This window comes from Trichogramma pretiosum, unplaced genomic scaffold, assembly GCF_000599845.2.
Source record: "Trichogramma pretiosum strain Unisexual culture from Peru unplaced genomic scaffold, Tpre_2.0 scaffold42, whole genome shotgun sequence".
Lineage (NCBI taxonomy): Eukaryota > Metazoa > Arthropoda > Insecta > Hymenoptera > Trichogrammatidae > Trichogramma > Trichogramma pretiosum.
Genome location: NW_019641653.1, coordinates 426,537 through 447,714, shown reverse-complemented (window position 1 = coordinate 447,714; position 21,178 = coordinate 426,537). Strand labels below are relative to the sequence as shown.

General features: G+C 42.7%; 1 protein-coding gene across 2 annotated transcripts in view; it reads left to right on the top strand.

The window, feature by feature from the left end:
* Positions 1-373: 373 nt before the first annotated feature.
* LOC106651818 (protein vein) overlaps positions 374-21,178 on the top strand; it is a 189,406-nt gene continuing 168,601 nt past the window's right edge. For both annotated transcript variants that reach the window (XM_023460076.1, XM_023460075.1), the window contains exon 1: positions 374-3,235. In XM_023460076.1, the coding sequence (XP_023315844.1) occupies positions 2,209-3,235 (1,027 nt within the window). In that variant the 5' untranslated portion in view covers positions 374-2,208. The remainder of the gene's footprint in view (positions 3,236-21,178) is intronic.

Below are 21,178 nucleotides of genomic sequence, written 5' to 3'. Positions count from 1 at the left end.
AGAGCTTTTTTCAGACCGAACGAGAACACGAACGGAATTAAAAAAAGCACATATTGCCGAGAAAGCCAGGAACATGTACGAAATAGTTGGAAATGATGCTTGAAATTCGAATTCGTTAAGTCGAGGAAAATTGCCGAAAAATAGTGAGACCAGTGCTCTGACTGAAATGCTGTATATATCGTAACGATTGTCTCTTTTCTCTATTTATACAAGTGTGCGAGTCTCGAGTATAAAAATATACACAGGCCCGAAAGAAGAAGCCGAGAGAGAGAAAAAGTGTGAAGTGTGCAGCAGCAAAGAAAAAGCAATAACAAAAAGTGTGCAACGAACGAAGATCAAACGGATTACGTATATCTGTACGTAAATATACGTACGCGGCTCGTAAGCTGTGCGAAAAGCTATCGTGCTGCCCTGAGACACGTGCGCTAGTCTGTCTCTGTGTAAGTGTGCTGCCGTGTGCTTTTGTAATAATAAGTGTTATGTATATATTCCGTATTATCAAAGTGTAAGGTGGAAAAGTGAGCGAGTGCACGAGCCATTTAAATAGCGGCAGCAACAGCAGTTGTTACAAGTATGTTATGCTTTACGGTGGAGTGTGATGGTGGTCTGCAGTAACAGTGTCAGCAGACGGGGCACGTGCAGTAATAGTAGTAGTAGTAGTAGTAGTAGCAGTAGAGTAAGAGTGACATCAAGCGAGCAAGGCTCATGCGAGAAATACACGATCAGCCGAGGCTGTGCGCGACTTTCGGTGTGCTAAGTGTTCGCGAGATATACATCAGAGTGAGCAATGTTGATTATTAAAGTGCACCGACAAGAGGAGCAGAAGCAACGACGACAACAACAGTATTTCAAGTGGTGGTAGTGTTTATATGTGTGAGTGTGTGTGTATGTCGCTGCAATCCCACACACGCGTACATGCACGTACTCTTCTTTCTCTCTTTTCTCTCTCGCTCTCTTTCCATACAGACAAACGTACTCACTTACACACGCACATGTGCGTCATAGGTGGGCCTTATTGCAAGGAGCATAATATAGGCCTTGAAAGAGGGACCGCCGCCACCGCCGCTGCTGCGTGAGAAGCGAATCTGCGGAGGAAGCGCGTAGAGTCCGAGAGTGCGCGCGCGAGAAAGAGTATTGTTATCGGTCGGCTGCGGCTGCTTGTGTCGCGTGCATTCTTAAAAAGGGGGACAACAGTGTCTTTCTCTTTCTCTCACTCACACATACATTACCTCACGCACACACACGCACGCGCGCACATACACACTTGTACATTGACACACACGCGGACACTCGCAACACTCTCAGGAACCGAGTTGGCCGCTCTATGCGAGAAGGCTCTAACTTTTTAGAGGGAAGCAAAACGAAGAAGACACATGATGCTAGCAGAGCGAGCGCTCGTTGCTGCTCACTGCAAGGCTAGGACCGACACGACAACGACGAGAACAACGACGATCAGTTTTCCCGAGCTGTTCATCCATCCTCGCTGCATCATCGAGCTTCTTCGAGCCAGTGTCAAGAGCGACGACGACGACGACGACAAAGTAGTCACCTGGCTGCAACAGCGACAGCATCAGCAGCAGATATTTGAGCCGATACCACTTGCGAGCAATCAGCAGCGGAGTCGTATTCGTGCCGGTAATTAATGGCCTCGAGGCTGGCCCGTGCCACTACTCCTGCTGCTCTCCTTCTCGTCGCAAGTTTGCGTCTCCGGCTTCTACGCGACAGATGGGCTAAAGCCGTAATACCGGACCATTGAGCAAGCCACACGCAGCAGCTTTTGGCAGCTATTCTTCTCTGTAGGCTTGGGCGAGAGGCTCGGTGAAGCCTCCGCGTGCTGCGGATAGGCAAGATGCGGCGGAGACCGGCTGCTGCTCGAGCCCGCAGAGTCCTGCCGATTCGCTCTCGGCTGCGTCGCGATAATTCTTAGGACACAGAGAGACATGCGCATTACACAACATTACATTGCATAAACACGTCAAAAGTAGCGACTCGCGAATAAAAATTTTAAAGCTCAAACGATCGAGATACATGTGACGAGTGGTACGCACAGTGTGGACAAGTGAAAAAGTTTAACAGTGTTCAAATAATAATTTTAGTGCGGTTTTAGTGTGAAAAAAAGTGAATTTAAAAAAATTCGATCGCCGATCCTCAGGGCGGATCGGCACAGTGCGAGGTAGGGCGGTTAGGCGGCTGGCCGCACGAGACGACATGTGGTCGTCGTCTTTGTTGCTGCTGCTAACGGCCGCACTACTGGCTGCGGCTACCATCGAGCCTGATTCGATCCAGGCTACTTCACCAACTCAAAAGACCAGCAGCAGCAGCAGCAGCAGTAAACCCTTGACATTGACGACCATCGACGACGGCAAGTCCAACCTCGATTATTACGGACGCTCGATGATTTTCGGACTGCGTGACCTTGTCGGCAGCGATTGGTCGAGAAGTCGCAGAAGCGTCGCCAAACCGCCGCTGGATCGTGCAGCTAAGCAGCAACAGCAGCAAATGAATCTGGATATGGAGCGGTACAGACGCTCGATGCAGCAGGTCTCGGCTGGAAAGTCGTCGCCGCAGCAGCAGCAGCAGCAGCAGCAGCCATCACAGCAACCAAAAGCTCGCAACAACAACCGAACTCGCTCGGAATCGGCGAGGGAGCAGCGACGCCGATGTCGCCTGCGCGGCACGTGCCGAGGGCGCAACTGGTGCCCTGACATGGACGTGGGTAATCGAGCCTACCTGGCCCCCACGGTTTTCGAGGGCAAGGCCCGCAGCATGTCGTCGCTTCGTAAGCCCGGCTCCAATTACGCCGTGACTTTCGAAGTCAAGCGGGTGTACAAGAGCCAGGCCGGCTTCATGCCGCTCCAGACGAACGACAGCGTGAGGCTACACTTTCGAGACAAAAGCGGAGGTGGCGGCGGCAAGTCCGGTCTGTGTCAATCGGTAAACAGTGCGACGACGGCCTTGCCAACGACGTTGACGACGTCCATGGGCCAGGGGGTGGCGCATAATTTGCGCACTAGTAATAGTGGTACTCTTAACATACTCGACGCGATGGCCGCTGTTGGAAGCGGCAGCAGCAACGGCGACGACGGTATGGTGCGTGCCAACATCAAGCGCGGTAAAGTGTATCTTGTGTTTGTGAACCGCGTGGGACCGAGAAACTTCACGATACTTGGCGAGCCGGTTATCAGGAGCAAGAAAAACGAACAAGCCATCCAAGCTGTCCTTCGTCCCGACTATGGTGAGTCCTCTACTTGTACTTACTTACTTACTTACTTACTTACACTTGTACTAATGTATAATATTTCGCCTTTTTCTGTCGCGTTTATTGGCACTTCGTCAGTATATGAGAGCGTAGCGAAGTACAACGTCCGACACGCTTGCCACGCTTGTTGAATTTTTCTCTCCCATTCATCGAAGTTGCCCCCTCTGGCTCGAGTTTATATAGTAAAGCTGCAAAATATTGGCTCTCTTGCAAAGTGAGAGCAGAGAGCACCCGAGCGCCGAGGAAAACGTTACGTTCTCGAGATAATGCAAATTGTTTCTCTCGCTCGCTCATTCGATCATCAATCAGAGCACGAGCATATTTTTAAAGATGATAAGCTGCGATATTATAAATACATATTATAACTGTTTCATTACGCTTGTGTGTGCAATGCACGTTTGTGTATGATGCGTGTGTCTGTGTGCGTTTGTAATATGAATGACTCTGGCTTTCTCTCTGCTCGAGCTTTGATAATGACAAATAACTTACACGCATATATACGAATACGTATACACATACACACATGCACCGATGCTTGATTGGCAGTACTGATAAATCCCCGCTGCTCGACTAGCGTGTGCATGTGTATGTGCCACCGAGCGCGCGTATGTGTCAGGACGGTTATCTAGAACGTGCGAAATTCTGTCTTATAGCAACGCTTTATATTTTTCCAGGCAGCGCGAGAGAGAATCGAGGCGGCGAAATTTCGTCTGCATCTTGGCCGTCATCGTCGTCGTCAGCGTCGCGTTGTTATTGTTGTTGCTCGGCAGGCGCGCATGGATTATTCCGTGCGGTAGCGAGAATTTTAAAAGTATGCCAAATTGTACGTGTGGCATTTTTTGTGCGATGTGTGTGGGTACATATTATAATACAACAACGTACGACCCACTGCTGCAAGTGTGCGTGTGACCGTGTGAATGTACGCGACCCAGCATGTGCTACCGGAATTGATAATTTTTTTTTCAATATTACAAGTGTTTCGCGAGGTTAAAATCAAATCGATGCAGATCGATCTCGATACGAACGCTATTTGAAATGCTTTCAATATCTCCTATACACGGCGCAGCGCACACATTCACACACTGCTCGTTACTGACGGCAACATTTTACCGCTGGACTTGGGTACGCGATGTAAACTCGCACGCAAAATATATGTTTGTGCACAAAACTCGAAAGATTTTTCGACTCATTTCGAAGACAGCTGTCAGGCCATATAATAGATTCGTTACTGCCTCCATGCTGGCTGACTGGCTGGCTGGCACTACACATGCATGCATGCATCCCGCGCGCGCATTTATATTTGTGCAGCTTGCTTCGCTCGCGCTGGATAAATAATTTTTTTTCTTTTCCTATATTATAATTATAAAAATAAAAGTGGACCGATACATATGTGCTGTGCGTGCATGTGTGTATGTGTGTATGCGAGGCGGCGATATTCGCATCGGGGTTACACAAACGCGTACATTTTTTTATCGTATATTTCTGCTTGCGAGCGAACCGAACGAGCGAGCGCGCCTGTATATATGCCGTGTCTGTGTATCTATCTCAATATCTTAAATATGCGCATATCCGAAATTTCTGCATCGAATAATATTATTTCGGGAAAAAGCATGCGTGCATCTCACATCTGCTAACGACCACTGGTTCTCTCTCTACTCTGCTTTTACTCTCTCACGACTCATGAATATTAATATCTATCGCGACAACGAGTTTGGACTTTGTATTTAATCGAATTGTAAATTATTATTAGTAAAATCAATGAGCTCGAGTATTTTATCGATTCTTTATGCATATAATATACGGGCATGCGCTTGTGCCTACGTTCGTGCATGTCCGTGCGTAACAAGACTCGTCAATACGTAATATAACATCGTTATTATTATATACCAAAAGTAATTGATTTGGAAAAGCTGATCTGCTACTGTACACGACGTTTATATATAACGCGTACAACTTAATTAAATTTTACTTTTAATAACTCAATCGCGCGGATAGGTACGCGACCGAACCTGTTTTGCACGCACATAGGTATGTATACTTATGAACTTTACAAGCGACGATATACACAATTTATATCAATAGTTTTTGTACTTGATTGCATTATACGCAGCGTAAAAATATTTTTAAGCATAAACTTATGACCGTCATTTTCTGCATTGTATCTCTATCGTGACCCGAAACACTTGGAAATTTTTCGTAATAATTGGATAGTTTTGTCAATCTAATCAATCTAATTTGGAAATACATGCGTTTATTTTTGATTTTCCCGCTATAAGATAGAAATAGAATAAAAGCGCGCGAAATATATATCCACCACGTCGTCGAGCCTTACACGTGCAAACACTATAACACACTTTAGCGCTTTTATTCAAGATTTTTTCACGTAATTTACAGCGCTTTTAGTTGAATTGTTCGAGATTCAGTAAATGGGGGTTACTTTTCTAGCCACTCGTGTCGATCGGCAAGACTTCATATCGACGAGCTTCGCACGCGCATTAATCAAGCCCCTCGTTTCAGCGCAAGCTTATACTTGATAACACATTCGCATGATTTATAAATGCCATTTTCCACTCTACATCGCAGACTGTACGCACCTTGCGATATACGAATTAATTCTTCGGGCTTCTCTCCGTATAATGCGAACGCTTAAAATTTCCAGGCAGCTGAATGAAACAATTCGGCAGCAGGCGGGCACGCGTGTTCAACTGCGAAATTCGAATTCGAAAACCGTGAAACTTCAAATGTAAATGATAAAAAAAAAATCAGGCGTGCAGACAGGCATTGAAAAAATCGCCTGCAATGGCACATAAAAGGTAACCTTGAAAGACAAAAAATCCGTCGACGACGCATTGCTCGATCACCGAGAGCGAGAGAGTTTTAGTTGAAAAAAAAGTTCCGCGTATACAGCAGCAGCAGGCAGGTATATAGAGCCAGAGGCAGCTGCCACTGCCACCGCTGTTGCATCGAAATCGTCGATGTAAGCAGGAAATTTTGCATTCGCGATCGATACTCGGGCAATACAGCACTGCACACTGTGTAAATGTAGGGGCACACCGACTCGGCGCGACATGGCGGAGCTGCTGCAATAACTTTCGTTTACATACGTAAGTAGGTATATATACATATATTGGTATAAGCTCGATTGACCGCGCGGCGCTTAGTTTTCACGGTCGGATGCAACATTACCATTTGAATCTGGCATTGGCTGTCTCGCACATCGCAAAATGGCACGCACATATATGCATAGACATAGAGCCAACGATGCGTACTGCCTTCCTCTCTCGTCTCTTGCTTTTTCTCTCTCTTCCCATCTCATTCAGTCAATATAAATGCATAATTTGCCCATGGACAAATCCTAATATTTCGTATACATAAGCCGGCGTGTGTGCGTGCACTGTATAGCTGCGATACGGAAACGTTGCGCACCGAGACTTTGTTTTCAAAGCAGCATTTATTGTATTTGTTGGTCTGAGCGAACTTTGTTTAACACGTGTGCGTGTGCAATTGGGTATAGAGTATATAGCATAAAGTAGAGAAGTTTGTGCTGCGCGTGTGTGTCACGCGTGTGGCTTGTGCATCAGCAGCAGCAGCAGCAGCCGTCGATGCTAGTAAGAAGAGGCTCCTCCGATGATTGTGTTGCGACTGAAATTGAGCAACGCAGCGTCGTCGCTGCGGCGTCGTCTATATATCTCCGGCGTACACACATCCCAAATTTAGCGAGTAGTAGCGAGAGTGAAAGAGATGAGAAGAGAATTAATTAGTGCCAATTCGTGTGGCATGCATAGTGAATGAGAGCTTTCCAGTTTCAGTTTTGCAACGAACGAGCCAACTTTTAAATGATAAGGTAAATAAGTTAGGGTGAGTTAGTGAATTAAACAACTAAAAAAATATATGCTTCATCGAGCTCGCATTAGTTTCTAAATTAATTTTAAACGAACATATGAAAGTTGTATGCCATGCTTGTGCGGCTCGACTTATTATAACATTGGAAATACTGATGAACAGCTATCTTTGCATGGTAATACCAGGAAGGAAATACAGTGCGTGCATACTTCCAATAAAAAAAAGCTTATGCGGTAAAGGAGAGTGAGAAAGCAAGAAAAAAGAATTTGCGATGTCTCGAAAAACGAAGATAAAAACGCATAAACTCGACCATTAGCGCGGGTTTTATTGCGCATTGATAGGCCAGTTATTGTTTTGTCGCTCTCACAACAAACGCGAGTAAATAGAAGAAGGTTGGAAAAAGTTCGAGCGAGACAGTAGTGCGGAACGACGTGGCTAGCACTTGATTATATCAGATAATAATTCTACTTTTACGATTTTTTGCTATGGAAATAAAGAAGAATGACAAAAGCACAGATATATACAAACGCATGCAATTGATACAGATAAATGGTATATAAACTCCGGAGAAAAGCGCTCTTCTATACGGACCAGTAGAACGTTTTTTTTTCTCTTACAAGCACGAAGCTTTTTGTTTTAACGTTTTGAGGCGCGCGAGTGAGTTTGTGTTGCGCAAATCTACATCAATAGGTGCCAATTTTGAGTGGTTTGAGAACATTGTTACGACAATGCCACGTTGTAAAGGGAACTTTTTATTTGTGCTCACCTATTCGCTTGTACCAAATTCCAATACCAGCTATTTTTTCAGATTTCCCCGATGCAGCGCGCTCTAATGCACTTCATCGTTGCACATTAACTTGGAAATATCTTTCTACCCGTTTGAATTGTTATAGGTAAAATACATAAGAATATTATATAGATATGAAACTGCACTGGCCGTTTAAATTTGAAAAAAAAAATTTAGGCGAATTGTTTGCCTCTTCGACCGTAATTGAAACGAACATATTTTTCATTGATTTTCTTGCTTTTTTTACCAACTTCTGTCTGAAAACAGGGTAGAGTAAGAAAACGTTATCGTACCTTTTATTTTTTACGAAAAAGCCGACTGTGAAAATCTAGTCCCACACTGCAAAGTGGTTTCCTGCAACACAAAGTATAAGTTTTATAAGTGTGTATGGTATTAATTTATTTAAAAGCTCATTGTAACAGAATACAAGTCAATCAGGACTGTTTCAACGAGCTTTTTATGATAAATACTCAATAATATTGATGTTAAGCTTAAAAGAAACGACGAGCTTTGATGGTCAGAGAGTAAATTTTTAAGCCTGCATTATGCGTAGATCTAACAAATGAATCTCGATGTTTCCACTGTAAATCTCTGTAAATTCACACAAATAGGTATACATGTACGCAAGAGCTTAATAGACTGGCAACATCGTAGCGAATCAAGTCGGTGTATAGCACTACGCACCAATTTCCCTTCAAATCGAAATGCTAATGCAAGTTGAAGATCTCTCTCTCTCTCTCTCTCTCTCTCTGTCTCTCTCTCTCTCTCTCTCTAACGGGTGCGTTGCGTATGATTATGAACATGCAGAAACGATAAAATGAGTCGAACTCAATGTTTCAAAGAGCAAGTGCTTGGTTGCTAGATACTGGTAAAATTGAAGACGATGAAGCTCGAAGCATGGTTTATAACCTACTACCCGCTCATAAATAGCGTATGAATTATATGCGCTTCAGAACTTTGAAGTATTTATAGCGAATCACTAAGTGGACGATGAATAAAAAAAGATACGAGCTCGAAATTTGCCAAAAGATCTATGGCTAAATCGTACTGAAAGATAAGCAAAGGTATGTAGTTGTATGATTAATATTATCAATAATAATGTATATCTTCAATGAGAAGTGTGCATACATAAAGCTGCTTTGCACTTTTACGAACTGCGCTCTCATGCTGCATTAGAACAATGTGTGCGAGTGTGTATAATATGAATTGCTTGTGGTATGCTGAGCAAAGTCTCATTGAACGGCTCTCATCAATATATTTCTCTCTCTCTCTTTCTCTTTCTCTCTTTCTCAATGGATGAGACTGACTTCTGAGATAGATCAATGCACGGGTGTGCACGAGAGATCGGTTTTCCTTTCTCTCTTATCGTCGCTTCGATTAAAATAATATTTATGGCACGGGTGGCGTTTGGTTTCATTCGACCGTATAATAGACGCGCAGAGAGACATTCTTCGGCTCTTTAACCACTGATCGTAACGCTATTTTTTTGTAGTTATTTTAACGCGTGCACGACTGTATCGGTATTTATATAAATTATGCATCGAGAGGCTATAATCAGATTCAATGCGAATCGACGAATAAAGTTTATCATTTTGAGAGTCAAGAGAAGCTTGTCTATCGAAGGTCGTACGTAAAGTATGAAAAAGTATATATGAATGCGGCTTGGCAATCAAATATCTGCGAGCATATTTAACGGCAAGTACCGGCTTTCTTCCTTTTTCTCTTATAATATGTAATATACCGAACACACGTATGTATCAAGTGGAGATCAGTCTCGACCTACCGCGCACAACGCAGTTTTTTCCTCCTATACGTATAATAATAATGCAGGTGCTGAGGCTCTGATGCAACTCTCGTTTTGGTTAAGTAGGCTGCTGCTCCTCTCCTTTCTTCTCTCTCTCTCTCTCTCTTTCTCTGTTTCTTACTTTTGTATGCTCGTGGGTACGTCTTTTAGAGATGACAAGTACACGAAATATATGTAGCAGCAAAGTTACAAAAAGAAGCAACATAAAAAATAATAATAATAAAATCTGAAAATAATTAACTAATTCTACTTTCACGGATTGTTCAATAATTTGTACATAATGTTAGCACTTTATTGAGAGGTTATCTAGTTGAAAAATGATGCCATAGGCATTGCGTATTATACATCGACGAAATACGACAAAGCGAAGATCAAAAAGCTACGTACACGTTTTTTAGGGTGTAAAAAGTACGATTGTGTTTCTATGCTGAATTTGAAAAAAATTCTCTTTTTGAATTTTTACTATTTTTTTCATCGTAGCACGCGCGATGTGTCAAAAGTAAAGTATGCAATCTCACACAAATATTATCTTTTCGAGCTTTCCTGCGTGTATACGTGAGAGTGTTCGCTTGGTAAAAGTAATTTAACGTGTATATAATGTAACTCCAGCACTCACGTTCAATAAAAGAATGACGGATCCCTTGCGTGTATAAATATTTTTCCTCAAGTTCGAAAGGAAGAAGAAGAAAAAAAGGAATTTCCACATTCGCGAGACGCTGCGCTGTTTGCAAGCAGCATTCGGCCTATACTCGCCTGCATAAATGCAGATGATCGTGTGTGTATGTTTAGGTATACGTTTGACCTGCTTCTTTTTAAAACGAGCTTTATTTTTCTCGGTCATCGTTATTTAATCTCAGGAAAATTGTTATAATATTTTAAAGAAAAAATATGCGCTTCCTGTCACGTACGCATTAATTAATGTCTTTTTTTCGTGGATTATATTTGGAGCATCGCGATGCGAGCTCGCATTTGGATCAAAAGGATCTCTGCTTTTTGCTCGTTCGCTCGCTCGCTAGTGGCCGACAGTACTCTTTATATATCTGGCGCTGATGTTTGTGCTTACGTTCATGTGCGCGAGTCTATGTGTAAATGTATGCATGTATAGATGCAAGTAACAACGCTTTTATAAATCTCCTACCGTGAGACTGCTGAATTTTCTAGTAGTAAATATAGTCGCGAGTGCGCAGACGAACGCGAATAAGCAGTCTCTAAAGCAGTAGCGGCCGTAGCAGCATAAGCTTTATATACGCACACGTTCACGCATACATACGTATTCTCTCTATTTATCTCTCGACTCTCTTCCAGTAAATGGTCGATGAAAATTCTTCATTCACTCAACAACAGCAGCAGCAGCTCGCGCTCGTGCGAAGTTCTGGAATAATTTTTTTTTTCTTCTTCCGTGTGTGCAACTTTAATCACTACTGCACGGCACCCATACACGCACACGTGTATATATTCATTACGAACGTCGTAATGAGGTCACTCACTGAATGTTCATATATTTGATGATGTCTGCTCAGAGCACACCCACACATACACGCGCGTACGTGTATAAGCTCATTCTTTAGCTCTAAAATTTTCAAATAAATCGACAATTCCAACGTTTTGTTTGACGAAACAAATTTGCTATGACCTTCGAGGAGGGAATTCGCACTTATAGAGGATACAACTTAATATTCTGCGAGTGAGCAATAAGTAACGTTACATGCGAATTTTGCTCTATTCTAAAGCATGACTATGAAATCTATGGTACACAGCAATCACTAATATATATACGTCTCGAAATATCTTGATTAATGTAGGACTTTAAGCTATACGCATAACGTATATATAAATGTGCATTTACGTCGTCTAATGCACAATTACATATCGTATAATAGGCGTAATGCTAGAGCATTAACATTATAAAACACAAAGTAACGTTTTTTCACGTATATTCATTATTATTAGAACATCGCATCTTGTTCGTATGCACGTGAGTGTATAAGGAGCAGGCAGGGCTACACAGTATCGCGCGCTCTTCTGAGTGTCTTGGAAGAGATTATATTATAATAGCCACCGTATATGTACGTGAGTACGTGTATTCGTGTGTATGTGCTCGCGCGAGCATATAGTACACTTGCCGTGCGGTGATATTAATAATACACCAAGACTATCTCGTTCCCTCTCTCTCTCTCTCTCTCTCTCTCTGTCCCTCTCACTCTATATATAATGCATGTAATACATGTATACGTTCGGGGAGAATCGCACGATTATATTCGCGTTGCGTTACGATCTCCGAGCACGACGTCGCGTAATGCGTGCAATGATCCAAATGTAAAAAGGCACGAGCAAAATTTTTACTTTGCTTTATTATTCATTATGATAAAATTTTTTGCAGAATTTCGAACGATCTTTGAACTTATTATATCTTTACATTATCTACATGTAATATTTATCAAAGCGAAAATGTAGTTTCCGCGAAAAAGTCCTTCGTTACTTGGAATGATCGGTCGATTGCGGATGTTATCGACTGCAAGTAGTGTATTACAACGTGGGTATATAATATATAATACAAGCTTATAAGCGTGGACAGCACGCCCGTACGTGTCGATATGCGCGGGAGAAAATTAAATCGGGGAAAAATTCTCACGTACGCTCGGTGTGCGCTGCTGTGTTGTCTGCAAAAACACGTGTGCATCGCCGCGGCGCCGAGGTACGGATAATGAAAAAAGTAAGTTTTACCGAGTCCGAGTTTGCTGCGCGGATGAGTGTGGGTGGTGGTGCGCATGTGTATGAGCGAGCTTCGATGAAAAGCATGCGTGTAACTCGGGAAACATGTTCGAATTCGATATGCTGGATGATATTTCCAGATTTCCCGTAGAAATACTCGTGCCAAAGTCACTAATGGCGATAGAGTTTACATATAACGCATGTAGATTCGCGTATACACAGTCACACGCCGAAACTTGAAGACGTCACACCGGCGCTGCACAGTGTACGCTTAAGCGAATCTCTAGCCTATTTAAGTCGAAATGCGAAAATACAGTTGCAGTACGTACGTAGAGTTGCAAGTTAGATATTATGTGAAAGGTGGACAGCATGCGCGCAGGTATAGCCGAGTTGCATGTCTCATAGCCTATGGCAGCAGCCAAGTGGCAGCAAGTTGGATGTGCAGTTGCAGCAAGTTACTCGACTGGCGTACTATAGTTCTAGGGCGTTGATTGGCTTACGTCATTATACGTGTGTGTCTTTGTCGAGATGTTGCTATCGTGCGCATATACTACGTACTATATATACGTAAGGGCTTGTGCTACTGCTGCACGTCGTTGTCGTCATCGACGGTGGCGGGGACAGTGACAACGGCGAATTACTATCGAAATTAATTGACATCAATTATCGTTTACCGAGTCGTGTGCGCGTACGGCTCTAGTATATACTTGCTCTTCCCGCGTGCCCTCGTAAGCGCCTGCCATTTATATGAATATGTGGGACGTGCACAGTTCATACAAGTAAGCAGTATACAGAAGGATATATATACCAAACGGTATTAATTTTTATAAAGGCTCAGTTGTGCGTAAGTGTTTGTGTTATATATTTATATTGTAAATATATTTTACGTACATTGTACGCGCACTATACGGCAGCAATATTTGCTCTGAAGTTGAAAAACATCGCTATAGCGGTATTTGGAAGTCTATCAACAGCTATTGTCGCTGATAAAATTCGATACAATACGTGCATCGAGAACTAATTGGGCTACGTGCTGCGCTGCAACTAGCAATCGACGTCAGGCCAAAACATGCTACAACTGCTCGGCAAACACACACGCGCGCACCCACATACACTTTCATTCAATGCGCGAGAGATCGCGAGTAGAATTTTAATTTTTTGATGATCGATGTTTATTACTCTTGATGGTATTAATGAAATATAATGGGAGAGCAGATGTTGCGAGTTTGGAATTGCGAAAAGATAAAAATCACGAAAGAAAGATTTTGGTAAGACCGAAGATTTTGACGTACAAGCTTATCACGAGACGGGATTCAATCCCGTCAAAATTCCAGAAGTTATGGAAAATATTATCGTTCGACTCGCAGCAAACTACAGCGTGACTACAGACCGTCACATATATACTCTGACAGAAAATTATTAACGAGTGTATTAAGGTTTTTTGTCGAGGTGATATGTGCGCGGCGTGCCATTGCAGACGTACGTATAGTTTTCATTTCAATTAACAAGGATGGATTTGAAAACCAGCTTGTAAACATATTCCCGAGAGCGATTAGAGGCCAACCTCTCTACTGGCGAGATGAAGAGGGAAAAAACGTCATTATCGCCATTTATACGCCGAGTAATTCGCTCTAATCTCCTATCGACTTATAAATATGAGGAAATTACATCATCCCATGCTACTTGCATCGCCGCAGGTATACTACATACTGATACATGGCACATGCTCTTATATTCACGCAAATACGCGACGGCAATCTTCAAACACTATAACGTCCTTTTATCACCACCTCGCAAAACTAACAAGTCCCCCCGAGTCTCCGCGTGCATATATGGCTTATCTCGTCTGCGCGCGTGCATATATGTATGCACGCCAGGCATACGGTAAAAGCATGAAACGATACTGCTGCGTACTTACACGAGTTCTTCGACTATACATGAACGTATGTATCATGTGCGGAGTACGTGTGTGTGTCTGCAAACATGAATCTGTGTGAGACTTGAAGGGAAAAGGAGGGGATAAGCAGCCACGTGCAAGCAACAGACGGTATGACACATAGATACAGAGTAAGAGAGAGAGAGAGAGAGAGAGAGCGCGGAGAAAAGGAGAACAGGTAGACTGCTGGGCGACTTGTATTGCTGCTGCAGCTTCACGCGCACACGGATAAGACTCTCCGAGTATAAGAGAGAAAGAGAAAGAGCGCGCGACATTTTTTGCCTCGCCATAAAGATTGGGGATTTATGTATAGTTCAAGATCGAAATATTCCAGTCGCGCGTTTACTGCTCTTCTTGAATAAATATTTGCACGAGGGCAGTGATGGGGGAAAAAGCTCTCGTGCCCGTGATGTCAAGCCATTAAATCCGCGGCAGTGAGTATTATCGACCAAATTTGAAAGGTAATTGATTTAATTATGTATACTGTGTAAAAGGGGTATTTTAAAAGGACTCAGACGAGCGCGTAATATATATGTAGCAGAGATGGAGTATAATGTTTCAATTTTATGTTGGCAAGCGTTGAACAATGTAACCGCAGCGAGGAAAAAGTGAGAGAGGAAAATCGCGCGCGCGAAATAAACCTTGGAAAACATTCCGAGCTTACAAACGAGATACCCTTCTACACCAATAGCTTTTTCAATTTCTCTTCTCTTAAAGCCCACACACATGCACATAACACACATACGCAGTAACGGCACCGCACCGACATTACCACGTATAGCATGCGGAAGCTCAGAAAGCTCGCTTCCATATGTGATATAAATTTTTCAAGTCTCTCCTTCGTAAAAAAAGCGAGAGGGAGAAAGAAAGAGTCTTCTCTTTCACCTGCGCCACTCTGCACGTTCATATTGCCTTTACAAAATGAATTTTATCTCTCTTTCTCTGTCTTCCACTTATACCTGTCTAGTTCACGTACAACATCACCTTTTTAAGACGTATATACACGTGTATACACATTACTGCGCATCGTACATCTGCACGGCGTGTCACCATATAGTTACATTGAAAAAAGTGCAGTTGCTTGCCGCGCGGCAGAGAACGAGATATGCTCCAAGACGTAGATAATCCGTTAAGCGCATCTTGCTTCTTCTTTTCTTGGCCCCGAAAGTCGCACACGAATCGTCACACACGTTGAAAGCTTCACGCTCGTACGCGCGCCAGTCATGACTTTTGTACAACTCCCAAATCTGATTCAAATTCTTCAGACGCGAGCTCCTGCTACTACTGCTGCTGCTACTGAAAAGGAAGAGGACACCGCACGCATATGAGGCGACAGACTTTGCTTTTTGCTCCTTTGCCCTCGGCTGCCAGCACTAACTTGAAAATTTCTTACACCCGGGATTTTCACTCGTGCGCAACACCTCAAATCTTAGGTAGTAGTACACTATCCGGAAAAGAAAGAATCTAGCTCTCGTTTCGAGCAACTTTTGTTTCGTTCGAAAATTTTGAAGTAAATTTGTGCTACATACAGAATTGCAAGCATTCCGAATTCTCACCTCCTGAAAGGTTCGTTAGTACTATGTCGATACTATAATCAGGTTCTTGTTTTTAAGATGGGGAAAACTCGCGTGAGGTCGACAATCTTTCTCTGCGGAGAGCGTAACAGTTTCAGTGTTTTCAGCTTCAAATCCAGTGTTTTGCATGGAATATTTTACCCAACGGCTGCTACTGCCACCACGCGGTATTCTGTATATATCTTAGCTAAGAATACTGAGGATAAAATTATTAAAGTCCGATAAATTGAGAAAATGTGAAATCTTGTAAGCTCTCTTGAAAGCGTCTGAAAAGTGCTTCTTCTCGGAAAACCTTTAGTAGTTAGATAATCGAGCGACGTAAGAAAATCGATTTACAGGATTCCCCAAGTTCGCACAACAAGCGGCATGCAATAATTCAAAGTTTAATTTCAACAATTGAACGAGCAGACTGCAATTGACCTTCGTCTATTGTATTGATCCCGGTCTCGCTCGCCTGAAATTTCGTTCGTTCTTTAATACAATTAGAAATGTGTCGGAGTCTTAGTGAAAGTCAATTTAAAATATGTCACCTGTCAACTGTAAAATGTTACGTCTTTTATTTCACACATTCTATATGTGTCAAGATGTGTGAGCATCGTTTGACCCTTCAATTGGCGAATGTCACGCTCAATACCCATGCCAGGCAATGACATTCATTGACCCCACACATACACACACGATAATATACGATATTTTCAGCAGCTTGAATCAATTAAAGAACTATGTGATGTACTAAAATAACAAAACTGATGCCACGAGAAAGGCGTGAAAAAGACTTTTTCGCAGTTTACGATATCGGCTTTTCGAGGCAGCAGACGTCAAAGTCCGAAAATGATATTTTCCGATCATTTCATTTTTTTTATAAATATAAAACGAGTGTAACCAAATAAAATGCGAACGATAATAGTGTTATTTGCTGGTCAGTACCAGTACTTGCTGCAAGTGAGAAAGAAAGAGGGAGCAGTCAAGGAAAAACGAGCGTTGCGCGCGAGACCAGTGGTCTGGAATATCGCGAACAACAGTCCCGTAGCCACAACAAGTTGTCTCGCCTCGATATTACCTTCTTTTCTTAACTTGAAACTCTTCAACTTCGTTCGTCTTGCGCAGCAGCAGTCGCTCGGCGTCTTTTTTGTCGCCCAGCGAAGTTATAAAAAGGGAAACTCGATGAGAAATATTATACAAGCAGCAGCGAACTGCAGTAGAAGAAGTGAAATAAGCGAGAAAAGCCGGAGAAAGAAGGTGAATATAGAAGAGAAGTTTTACGGGGAGCAGCGAATCGTCGTCGCAAAATATGAGATATTAAAAGCCAAGTATAACAAAGTCGATGTACATATCTAGGTTGCTGCACATCTATTATAACAAGCACAAGTGCAGAGCGCGCGGCTTTTCCATCGAGACGCGTATATGATATATATGTATGCAATGCGCTCGAGAGCTGGCTTTTTTAAAGTTATTTTCCGCACTAGGATTTTTTCAGAGCTTCGCTGTGTTGGGACGTGCACTGTTTGAGCATTTTATATCGAAACTCTCCTCACAATTCAAAAAATATTCAAACGTCACTCTCGAGAAATTGTCATTTATTTTTAAATTCCCCGACTGCTTCTTTAAAACTTTGTAAAAAAAACGAATTTACAATAAATAAACAGACTTGGAGTCATCGTCTTAAAAAAAGAAGGAATTGTAAGAATGAGAAAAGACAGTTGCATGAAATCATTATAATGCTGCGAGAGCTCAACAAACGTTGTCGGCTATCGATTTTACGAAAATCTGCTCCTCGTACGCCACACGTCAATTTAACTCGTGTAATTTTATACGAAATTATCGTTCAACATCGTGTTACGTATAATAATAGAGGCACAAGTAAAAACAGTGCGCGTATTATGTAAACGAAAACTAATAGTTTTAACATTCATCTCACATACAAGAGTCAGGTCTGGGATTATTATTATTACTTTTTTCTACTTTTCCAACGAATGCAATGGTAGCATTGAAAAGGAGGTATATATACTCTAGGTCCCCGCGCAGTCAAGTTCTCTATGCTACTAAGCATACACATGCAGACGTATAAACAAAGTCGTATGCAGCGTATGTGAACGGCGGCAATGCACTCTCCCGAGCGATCCGCTCTTCCGTGCTCGGCTGTATTATATCGTATATGGCTAGAACCAGCTGGGACTTCTGCTGCTGCAGCTACTATTACTACGATACGAGTCTCGCAAACGAGAGCGGGATCTCTCGCGGAACTGTTGGCGCGCGCGAGAGTGTGTGCGTGCGTGTGGACGCGTTAGTCTGCGAGCTGCACTGCCAGTGCGCGTGGCCTGCCTCCGCGTATATAGGCAAGTGTACGTGTTTATATGGTATCTTCTGCCTTATTTCCTAGCATAGAACGAGCGTTGTCGCTATACATATATACTCATTCTTTCTTTCCGCGCGCCGTCTGCGTAGCTCTCGTATTCCATATCTATCGCCCATTGCCATGTTTGCCCCTGTGGGAAAATCGTTTGAAAACAAACTCGTCGTCGTCGTCGTCGTCGTAGCTACTGCCGGAGTCGTCCTCGCTACAAGTCCTGCACAACGGCAAGCCGCCCGAGACCTTTTTACCTTCGCAGCTCGAGAAAGAGAAAGATAGAGCAAGATATATAAATGCGTCTGTATTTATACGTATAGCGCACATATATCTACGTTTACATTTTTGTACTGGCGTTACACACGTGCACAGCACTGCACTCGTGCACACACACGTACGCGTAGTTACGCTTAAATATCATCGGAAAATCACGGGACGTTGCGATTCTCTACGCGCATACGGCTCTCCGCTGTACGCGGGAGAGTCAACCAGCGGAGTTCCTGCGTTTTGAGACTGTGTGTGCATGTGTATACATCCATACGTACGTGCGTACAGTATAGGAGGACTATTGCTATATGTGAATTTCGCGGTGAGTGGCATTGCATTGTATGCGCAGTATCAGTAGTGGATCCTATGTACTTTCACGTATACACATGTGATTCACTTATTTTTTTTTTTTTTTTGTTCTCCATAGTAGCACATAGGCAGCGATAGTAACCGATTGTTGACCGCACACGTACAGTACATACACATGTGAATTGCGGTCGCATTTGAGGTCTCGCACGCGCACCCGACGATAGTCCTACCTGACGAGCGCGCGATGACAGCCAACGCCGCAGCCGCCGCCGCGCTTACTCGCGCGATAATCACGACAAGGACGTTTATAATGACTACGAAACGTGCACTTTTTTTCACATTTATTTCGCAGTCTGTGCACTTTACGAGCGGATGGAAAAATCCTTTATGCCACGGGAGATCTCGGTATATTTATGTAAGATTCTATTGATGGATAAACAACCACTACTGCGATGATTGTAACAAAAATAGTCACGAATGTGTGTATGTATACATGCCGCGACTGGAATACTCGAGAATATATAGCACAAGTGTGAAGCACTCTTGCAAAGATTATATCTCGTTTTATTCAAGTTTCAATGATGGGGCTGCAAGTACGGATATTTGCGCTTGTTTGTCTCTCACTGCTATACGCAGAATCGAGTATATCTCACTTGTTTCGACTCATGCAAATTTGCCAAGTGAAAGTGAGCTTTTTTCGTGCCTCGTCTCGCTCTATTAGTAACGGTACGATATTGCACAATGATTGACGTTTCGCACCCGACGATATTTCAAGTTGATAGGGATCTTATGACTGTTACATACAAGCGGTGTACAAGTGTTGTTATAGAAATCAAGTGTGTTTAGTCAAAATAGGCCAAATAGGGAAGAGTAAAAACTTAAAACTGTACGAATCACGAATGAATACGAAGGGTAGAGTGTGTTTATATTTAAAGTACGTGATAATTTTTCACACTCAATACGTTTCATCATCTAGATTTATATTCAACGGATCTTATGGGAAATTCAAATATTTTTAACTATAAATCAATGATTAAAAAACAAAAAGTAAGACTGATTGCAAAGAGAAAATTAATTACTTTGTTTTTGAAAAAAATCATTTTGATAGGTGTTATTAAAATTATTTTCACCTCGTCACCCTCTTTTGATATTTTGCGACACTCTTGCCCGGGCTATTAAAAGAGTTTATGTGTACTCATTGTACAATACATCATAGCAAGCACGCTATATACCTGTGAGCTTATTCTGCGAGATTCTGTGCGCATTACAGCCAAGGGTGCTGAAAGTATAGCGACGTAAAAAGAGTGAAATAAAAAAAAAAAACTGTCGTAAAAAAGAGTATATGAGATTGAAAACAAAAAGTTTTGGCTAATGCGAAAACTCAACGAAAACCGTCTCATCTTCCGAAGAGTAAAAGAAGAAGAATAAGAGAGAGAGAGAGAGAGAGAGAGAAAGCGAGAGAGGCGTCTCTAAAAATACAGAGCCCCACAAGTATTTCCTCTAATTATAGAAGTAAAAGAACAGCGCCGCGCCAATAAAACATTTCGAGCTCATATATACCACAGAGGCAGCAGCAGTAGGAGAAGTCGTCGACAACTTCTACGAGAACGCATATACGCACACTTAACCGGCTCAAAGGTCCATAGGAGCCCACAAATATATCATGATAATTTTTCAGTTGAAATGCACACACATGCACAGGACAGACCGAAAGAAAAGTAAAAATCTATTATATTTTCTCGGGCCCAATAAACTTGACAATCTACTGCGAGAGTAGTATAATATTCCGGCAAACGTGTGCATTCCATCAAGCGGTAGTAAAAGGAAAACATAAGACTCAAGTTTTTCCGGCTGCGCAGTGCAGCACTGTCGTCTCAACTCTCTTCGTCGCCGTCGTGCAGTCGTAGTCTTCGTTGTCTTGGTCGGCATCGTAAGGTGGCGCAAAGAGCAGCAACACTAACAACTCGCAAAGCAAGGGAGAGAGAGACGACGAAAATATTAGATCTATTTCGAAATTCTATTTCTGGGCGCGCGCAAGCTCTGCTCTCTCTCTCTCTTTCTCTCTCTATTGCTCACTCTGATTCTACAGATACTCTATACATAATGTATATAAATGTATGTATGTATGTATGTATGTATGTATGCATTCATGTATGTATACACATAAGCTCTCCGAGCTTCTCTTCCTGCGTCGACATGTTCGCTGACGACTAGCCAAGGGCTGGCTGAGAGAGAGTATTAAAACCGACGGCTACTGCTTTCACTGCATTGAAATTCGAACACTACGACTGTTCCTTGATGTGCGCAGTTCGTGTGCATACACTGAAGGCGAGGGAGACC